General features: G+C 43.4%; 1 protein-coding gene across 3 annotated transcripts in view; it reads right to left on the bottom strand.

Annotated features, from left to right (window-relative positions):
* The window catches only part of wipf3 (WAS/WASL interacting protein family member 3), a 105,552-nt gene that overhangs the window by 3,730 nt on the left and 92,724 nt on the right, over positions 1-9,098 (bottom strand). The window contains exons 9-10 of one of the 3 annotated variants that reach the window (XM_043689518.1): positions 6,454-6,756; positions 5,437-6,099 (exon numbers count right to left, since the gene is read on the bottom strand). The exons of the other annotated variants lie outside the window; for them this stretch is intronic. Of the exons in view, the coding sequence (XP_043545453.1) occupies positions 6,686-6,756 (71 nt within the window). The 3' untranslated portion in view covers positions 5,437-6,099; positions 6,454-6,685. Of the gene's footprint in view, positions 1-5,436; positions 6,100-6,453; positions 6,757-9,098 lie in introns of those variants that run through there. 3 annotated transcript variants of the gene reach the window in all.

Consider the following 9,098-nt stretch of genomic DNA (forward strand, 5'->3'; position numbering starts at 1 on the left):
TCTGGGTGAACTAATGCTAGAAAATTGTTTGGGTATTCATGGATGCAGCAGTATAGTATAAATCAATACAGTAATGACCTACAGTGAAACCAATCAATTGTGCTGGTTAGCGTATCTCTCACTCAGGAACAGTTCTCCCAGAGTTTGGGCCAGCAGATAACCCTGAAAGTTGGCCTCATCTCCTCACAGTCATGCTGACTTGGTAATGGAAACTTTAATGTTTTCTCCCTATTCTGAGGCTCCTGTCCTTTAGCTTTGACTATGATTGATAATGGATTGATAGGTCAGTCTAGATCTTCTAAAGGCTTTCAAAAATGCTGCCCACAAATTGTGTCAGTATTTGAAATCATCCATTCAGATTTTTCTTGTATGCAATTTGAAATTTTCAACTCTGCCTCTCAGATCGTATGTACACAGCCTGGCTTCCATTAGACAGTCTATAACCCACCAATAGTGATGCTGGTATTAACTATACCAAAAGAACGCCAAAGCATCAATATTTATGAAAATGTAAAGTTGTCACGAGCATAAAGAACTATCTTTTTTAATACTTGTTAAATATTCTATTAAGTCTAAATTTGAAAGACTTTTAACTGGAATTCCCTGAATAATACTGCCAATGGCTGCACAAATCTTCCTAGGCACATGGAGGCAGTTTAGGGATTGGGGGCTAGCAGGGCAGTGCAGTGTGTAACACTGATGCAAGGTGTGTTGGATGAACTCCACAGCGTATTTCCACTTCCACAAATCATCCTGGAAGTGTGTTCCACTGGCACCAGTCAGCCAATCAACACCTTTGAAAGGGAAATTAGATGTCAACTGTGCATATCAGCAAAGTCTTATGGGGTTCTGCATTATGAGAGAAGTCCAGGACAGTATCGGAGTCAGGCTTACAATAGAAGATCAAAGGGACCTCAGAAACTACTGTCAGTTGTGCTATCGCAGAGTGACAAAACTGGAACAAACAGTTGGATGTGGTCATAAGCATTCGGAGTGTGTTCTGGGCCTTCATTCTTAATAATACCTCAATTTTCTTTTACAGTACTTTCATTTTCCACCTGACCTACTGGGGCTCCTGCAGTGTCCTGCCCATTGTCCTTATTTGAACAGCAGATTCCTAGCCTGCTTGTTAATTGGCCACCTCTCATGAGATTGTGTGAACATTGCACCCTGTCACACAGAGTCCTAGCTCCTGAGAACCTTTTAAAGTGGACAAGATTCTGCTGAGTGCAAATTCATTGGATGAGAAAATGCAGTTTGTGCGTCCAAACTATGACAGGTTTCCTCTTAAAAAAAAAACTAAGCAGATTTGTGTGCTATTTTGGCATGGTGGCTCAGTGGTTAGCACTGCTGCATCACAACAGCAGGGACCTGGGTTCGATTCCCACCTCAGGCAATTGTGTGGAGTTTGCATGTTCTTCCCATGTCTGTATGGTTTTCCTCCCACAATCCAAAATGTGCAGGTCTGATGAACTGGCTATGCTAAATTGCCCATAGCATGAGGTGCATTAGTCAGGGGTAAATGTGGGGAAGTGGGTCTGGGTGTGTTACTCTTCAGATGGTCAGTGTGGACTTGTTGGGCCGAAGGGCCTGTTTCCATACTTTAGGGAATCTAATGTCCTGATGTGTGGCATTAGAGTTCCAAAATGATGTCAGTGACATGCAAGGGCTCTTCTGATGTGAATCACAGATTCATATAGAGTCAGAGATATACAGCACAGAAACACACCCTTTGGTCCAACTCATCCAAGCCGACCGGATATTCTAAATAAATCTAGTCCCATTTGCCAGCATGGCCCATATCCCTCTAAACCCCTCATCCTATTCATATATCCATCCAGATGCCTTTTAAATGTTGGAATTGTACCAGCTTCCCCCACTCCCTTTAGCAACTTATTCCTTACACACACCACCCTCTGCATGAAAATTTTGCTCCTTAGGTCCCTTTTATATCTTTCTCCTCTCACCTTAAACCAATGCCCTCTAGTCTAGACTCCCCCATCTTGGTAACAAGACCCTGTCTATTTACCCCATCATGATTTTATAAACCTCTAAAAAAGGTCACCTCTCAGTCTCCGATGCTCCAGGGAAAACAGCAGCAGCCTGTTTAGCCTCTCCCTCTAACTCAAATCAGCCTGGCAACATCCTTGTAAATCTTTTCTGAATCCTTTCAATTTTCACAAAAATCCCTCCCGTCGGAGGAAGACCAGAATTGCATGCAGTATTCCAAAAGTGGCCTAACAAACGTCCCGTACAGCCGCAACAGGACCTCCCAACTCCGATACTCAATGCTCTGACCAATAAAGGCCTTCTTCACTATCCTATCTACCTGCGACTTCACTTTCAAGGAGCTATGAACGTGCACTCCAAGGTCCCTTTGTTCAGCAACACTCCCCAGCACCTAGTGTATAAGTCCTGCCCTGATTTGTTTTTCCAAAATGCAGCACCTCGCATTTATCTAAATTAAACTCCATCCACCACTCCTCGATCCACTGGCCCATTTGATCAAGATCCCGTTGTAATCTGAGGTAACCTTCTTTGCTGTCCACTACACCTCCAATTTTGGTGTCATCTGCAAACTTACCAAGTATAACTCCTATATTCACATCCAAATAATTTAGCTAAGTGACAAAATGCAGTGGACCCAGCACCAAACATTGTGGCACTCCACTGGTCACAAGCCTCCAGTCCGAATAGCAACCCACCACCACCACTACTGTCTTCTACCTTTGAGCCAGATCTGTATCCAAATGACCAGTTCTCCCTCGAATCCATGTGATCCAACCTTGCTAACCAGTCTACCATGAGGAACCTTGTTGAACACCTTACTGAAATCCATATGTCCACTGCTCTACCCTCATCAATCCTATTTGTTACTTCTTCAAAATACAATCAAGTCTGAGAGCTATGATTTTCCATGCACAAAGCCATGTTGACTATTCCCTAATCACTTCTTGCCTTTCCAAATACTTGTAAGTCCTGCCCTTCAGGATTTCCTCCAACACCGTGGGCGGCACAGTGGCAGTGTGGGCGGCACAGTGGCACAGTGTGGGCAGCACAGTGGCACAGTAGTGGGCGGCACAGTGGCACAGTGGTTAGCACTGCTGCCTCACAGCGCCAGAGACCCGGGTTCAATTCCCGCCTCAGGCGACTGACTGTGTGGAGTTTGCACGTTCTCCCAGTGTCTGCGTGGGTTTCCTCCGGGTGCTCCGGTTTCCTCCCACATCACAAAGATGTGCAGGTTAGGTGAATTGGCCATACTAAATTGCCCGTAGTGTTAGGTAAAGGGTAAATGTAGGGGTATGGGTGGGTTTCGCTTCGGCGGGTCGGTGTGGACTTGTTGGGCCGAAGGGCCTGTTTCTACACTGTAATCTAATCTAATCTAATCTAATCTAAAAAAACTTACCCACCACTCATTTCAGCCTCACCAATCTATAGTTCCTGGCTTTTCCCTATAACTTTTCTTAAATAGTGGCACCATGTTTGCTAACTTCCAGTTTTCTGGCACCTTACCTGTGATTGTTTTTTGTTTAGTTATAGCTCCAATTCTACAAATATTTGAGATTTTCTAAAATTCTTTGAAGTTGCTGAAGTCTAACAGGATGCTGTAACAGGTCCTGGAGGAGTTAGTTCAAGGATCCTCTACAAGTTAGTGCTCCAAGACAAGGGCCCAGGCTCATACTCACATCACTTAAGACTTTCTCAAATGAAATCTGTCACTTGCTGCAGGCATTACTGCAGCCAGTTAATAGGATGAAAACATTGTTGCCCGTGGCAATGAAGCAGATGATCTTTAATGTTTCTCCTTCCCTCAACAGTGGAACGAAGATATTTACAACTTTGCACAATTTGCTGCTGCAGGAACAGATGCTTGAGGAGAAGCAAGGAAGTGGATGAGGGAGGCAGGAGGCAGCAACAAAAAAATCCCTCTCTGCCAAACTCGACCTGAACAAGTCATGCATCTCTGCTATCATAACTGCAACCTTAATTCCACATCTGTTAACCTTCCCTCAGTCACTGGCCATCATCGCATTCACTTGACATTTCTTTTTGTCTTATTCCAACTATCTGGTTCATAAGTCATATGTTTAAGGATATGATTTTTAGTTTCATTAATTGAAGATAGCAACTATATATAGTTGGGGCAATTGGCTAAGACATGTGCAGGCAACTCAATTAAATGCACTTTTAACACATTTAGAGTTAAATACAGGCAAAAGGATAACATACACTACATTTATCTTATGAAGTCAGAGGTAGAAGTATAAAACTTGCATAGTAAATGAGTATCTTTGGGCTTGTGCTGGATCCAGGTGGTGTATACTGACTTCAATGTAAGATTTAAATTATATATAGTCCCCAGCTCAGGGAAGTATCAACTGAGCTCTTTGCCATCATACGTGGCTGATTGGGCCTCTTGTGAGCCACGATCAATTTGGTTGGACATCGAGGCTTCCCAGACAAAATGCCCTCTCATCAACCTGTTGTTTAGGGACAAGATGAGAACTGTCACTGATCACTGTAAAAGCCCAATTATCCTAAATACAGTCAAAGCTTGGAGAATGATGCGACAAAGGGAGGGTAATTTTTAAAAAAACCTCCCCCTTCACTCCTTTAATGGGAATGTTGGGATTTCAGCCAGGCTTGATAGATGCTGGTTTTAAACTTTGGGAGTCCAGAAGAGTCACCTACTTGGGAGACCTATTTGATGGGGAGGTTGTGATGTCCTTTAAATAGTTGTGTCAGAAGTTCGGGCTACCTAGCAAGGACCTCTTCCAGTATTTTCAAGTACGAGACTTTATACAAAAAAACCACACTGATGGTTAATATTTATAAATCAGATATGGAGGGGTGTGCGCTCCGGTCTGTGGGTGCCTCGGTCAGTACTTTCTATCGCTTGCTAGGTAATAATGCGTTGAACGACATGGAACGACCATATAAAACCTGGCCTCAAGAATTGGGGGTGGAAGTCTCCTCAGAGGTATGGCAGGACATCTGGGAAAATGCTAGGAACATCTCTATCTGTAAGAGGACTCAAGCTATTCAATTGAAGAAACTTCATAGGGCCCACATGGTGCCAGAACGGCTTGCAAAGTTTAAGATAGCAGCATCCCCAATGTGCCCGAAGTGCAAATTAGAAGTCGGTACTCTCACTCATTGTTTGTGGACATGCCACAAGATCCACAGGTACTGGGACAACGTAGCGAATACCTTGGCAAAGATTTTGGGAATGGAGACTCGATTGATCCACTGTCTCTCCTTTTGGGCTTTCCAAATCTTCCCTCTCTCGATGTACATGGGAAGAAACTGTTTACTATCCTCTCTTTTTGTGCGAAGAAAACATTTTAGTGAGCTGGCATAGGATAGTTATGGAAAACATTCCCCTGGACCTCCTTACGAATATGGTGCACCAGAAAACGGAATTGTTTTACAGAACATGGTGGCCCTATATTGATGTAGATGTATTGGCCACATTATCTTGGGCCTTTGTCTGGCCGTGAGGATGATGTCTGTCGGTTTGGGGACCCCTGGAAGGAAGAATCCCACATAAATACGGGTCTACTCACTACTGCTCCCACTGATGGGAAGCTGCGATGAGAGTGTGTTAAGTGTTGTAACTCTATTGAATGTAAATTAAGCTATTTTGTTATGACTTGGTATTATTCTATTTTGATTTTTTTTTTGTTAGTTATTTACCATCCTGTAGTTTTTATTTTAATATATATCCTCTTTTGTGTTAGTAGTTTGTAGAGTAGATTAGTAGCCTTTTTTTATTTATATTGTTGTTGCTATTATATTGTAAAATGGTTACAATATTTTGTACGAGTTTTGTAATTTTGTAAACAGACCTAAAAATTTTCAATAAAAATATTTACAAAAAAATGGTGAAACTTAGTTGTAAACAAAAGGACTTGCTTACCAGGGTCAGCAATAGTTGTAAATCTCCATTGCCAATGTTGTTCATATTTAGTTACAGAATCAAAGGGTTGTGTTGAAAGTAAAACAATGTGTTTGCATTTTTATTTGAACCATCCCGAAACATGTCACAGAAAAAAATGGTTTCGGATCAAGCCTTACTTAGGTTGTTCTGAAATTTAACTATGTATGCTTGTTCTGGATCAGTGGTGCTGGAAGAGCACAGCAATTCAGGCAGCATCCGAGAACAGGCAAAATCGACGTTTCGGGCAAAAGCCCTTCATCAGGAATAAAGGCAGAGAGCCTGAAGCATGGAGAGATAAGCTAGAGGAGGGTGGGGGTGGGGAGCACTCTCTCCCCACCCCCACCCTCCTCTAGCTTATCTCTCCATGCTTCAGGCTCTCTGCCTTTATTCCTGAAGGGCTTTTGCCCGAAACGTCGATTTTACCTGTCCTTGGATGCTGCCTGAATTGCTGTGCTCTTCCAGCACCACTGATCCAGAATCTGGTTTCCAGCATCTGCAGTCATTGTTTTTACCTATGTATGCTTGTTGGCAGAAGCAAGCAATTTGTTGTGAGAAATGACAGAGGCAGTTGTAGCTTGGTTTTGGTGCAGACGACACTTTGCTAAATGGAGAATACCAGCAGGAGATGATAGTCAATTTGTCTTTCAAACAGAGAAAATAAACATTCTTCATTGGTCCCTTGGAATGAATGTCGGGCTCTATTTCAGATTAGGATTTCATGAGGGAAAGTAGTGGAACAGTTGCTTAGGCTTGCAACCAGTTCAAGAAATTTATAGTAGTCCTGGACCAGTATCGAAACGTAACCCAGATGATAGCTGAAAGTGGAGACAAATTAAAAATGAATTCAAGAGGTCTGTGGTATATCTTTGGGGTGGTCTCAAAAAGTGAAAGCATTCACGATTGTTGTAATGTATAAGTATATCCTTTGGTGGAAGTAAAAAGTAAACAGTTCATATTATATGCACTTGTAAATTACATTATGTTAACAGTGTTAATAGTGCTTTGTTTAATTCTTTTTGATTGACAATAAAGTTAGTCTTTGCTCTGGAGACAATTACTGGGTATGTGGATTTGCTATACACTGTTACAAATCCTGCCAGGATTTGTATGTCTTCAATGTGCTCCTACACAATACTGCCCCAGTGATTATAGCATGGCTAGTGGAAGGCTCCGGAGGGGCTGACTGCAAGTGGTCTTAAAGCACCATCTCAAGCTGCACCAAGATGGGAAAGGATCTTGGCTAGGGTCTATATCATCTTGGCATAAATGGCAGCAGATTGGACTTGGTACTGGTTGGTGGGTGGCTGGCAGGCAAGTAACAACAGCACTGGTAGTGAGGGTTCAGGGGACAAATAATTACTTTCCTTGAGAAAACAGGCTTTTGCTCCACAGAACCAATGCAATCCCCCAGACAGCCAACCATCAGCTGGACTTCTGAGAGATCATGCAAACTCATTGGAGCACCAGTAGTCATTGCCATGTTGACAGCCTGGTCTTCCACTACAGCACCCCAGGGGCCTCTGCTTCCATAGCAATGCAAGTTAAGACAACACAGTCAGAGTCATAGAGATGTACAGCATGGAATCAAACCCTTCGGTCCAACACATCCATGCCGACCAGATATCCCAACCCAATCTAGCCCCACCTGCCAGCACCCGACCCATATCCCTCTAAACCCTTCCTATGCATATAACCATACAAATGCCTCCTAAATGTTGCAATTGTACCAGCCTCTACCACATCCTCTGGCAGCCCAGAATCTTGTATCATGGTCAAGTGCAAAAGTGTGTTAATGGAATTGGTCACAGCTCCATACTAGAAAGCAAAGTCTCCAAGCTCTGAGCAAAGCCCCTGTGTAAATTTGGTGCTGCACTGACCCATGCTCCTTAACAATGAGCACAGTCTACCAATGCACCAAACATCTAAGTGTGAATATCCATCACCTCTTTTCTCCAGCCTGTCACATTAAAGTGCTAACCTGAATCTTCCATAGCAGAACTGTGAAGACCTCATCCTCCAGAAAGCTGACATTGCTTGCATTATCCTTCACCTTGCCCCGAGAGCAGACCACTCAATCAGAGTGATTTGTTACACATATCCTTTCTCTAGACATAGTGTCAGTATTTGAGCTGATGCTTGTGATGCTTACTGTTTCCTCATCATCGCTGTCGTCTTGTTCCTCCACTTGTTGCTCGTATTGCCAGGCAGCAGCACTGTTACCTTAAAAGGAAGGAGCACTAACAACGTGGTGACAAGGTGGAAGGGGAGAGAAGTAAAATTGCATGCTTAAATAATCTCCATCTTCTAAATCTGAAGTTGGGAGGATAAGCTGTAGGAGGGATATTTTGAGGAGGATTATGAGGATGACATCATCCTTTACAGCTCTCCCACTTGCGTTGACTTTAGCAGTAGCTACTCCAATTATAGCGATAACATTGCATCTATGGGGGTGAGGACATGCAGTCACATCTTTCCCTTACAAGTGAGCATCTACTACCTTCAGTTGTATGCCACCTTTTACTGCAAGGTAGGGAATTGTGCCCGTGACCAATGCCAGAGGTTACTTGTGTGGTTGGTTGGATATGTTTGAAGATTTATTCACTGAGGTTGACCACTTATGAAGTAAGCGCTGAAAATGGGTTGCTGGAAAAGCGCAGCAGGTCAGGCAGCATCCAAGGAACAGGAGAATCGATGTTTTGGGCATAAGCCCTTCTTCAGGAATGAGGAAAGACTTTCCTCATTCCTGAAGAAGGGCTTATGCCCGAAACGTCGATTCTCCTGTTCCTTGGATGCTGCCTGACCTGCTGCGCTTTTCCAGCAACTCATTTTCAGCTCTGAACTCCAGCATCTGCAATCCTCACTTTCTCCACTTTTGAAATAAATTGAACTTCTTGCAAAGTTTGCATCCATGTCTTCAGGACCTGACTCCTGGCATTTATAAGGTAAAAACAATGACTGCAGATGCTGGAAACCAGATTCTGGATCAATGGTGCTGTAAGAGCACAACAGTTCAGGCAGCATCCGAGGAGCTTCAGCAAAATCGACGTTTCGGGCAAAAGCCCTTCGTCAGGAATAAAGGCAGAGAGCCTGAAGCGTGGAGAGATAAGCTAGGGGAGGATGGGGGTGGGGAGAGAGTAGCATAGAGTACAATGGGTGA

This window comes from Chiloscyllium plagiosum, chromosome 5, assembly GCF_004010195.1.
Source record: "Chiloscyllium plagiosum isolate BGI_BamShark_2017 chromosome 5, ASM401019v2, whole genome shotgun sequence".
Lineage (NCBI taxonomy): Eukaryota > Metazoa > Chordata > Chondrichthyes > Orectolobiformes > Hemiscylliidae > Chiloscyllium > Chiloscyllium plagiosum.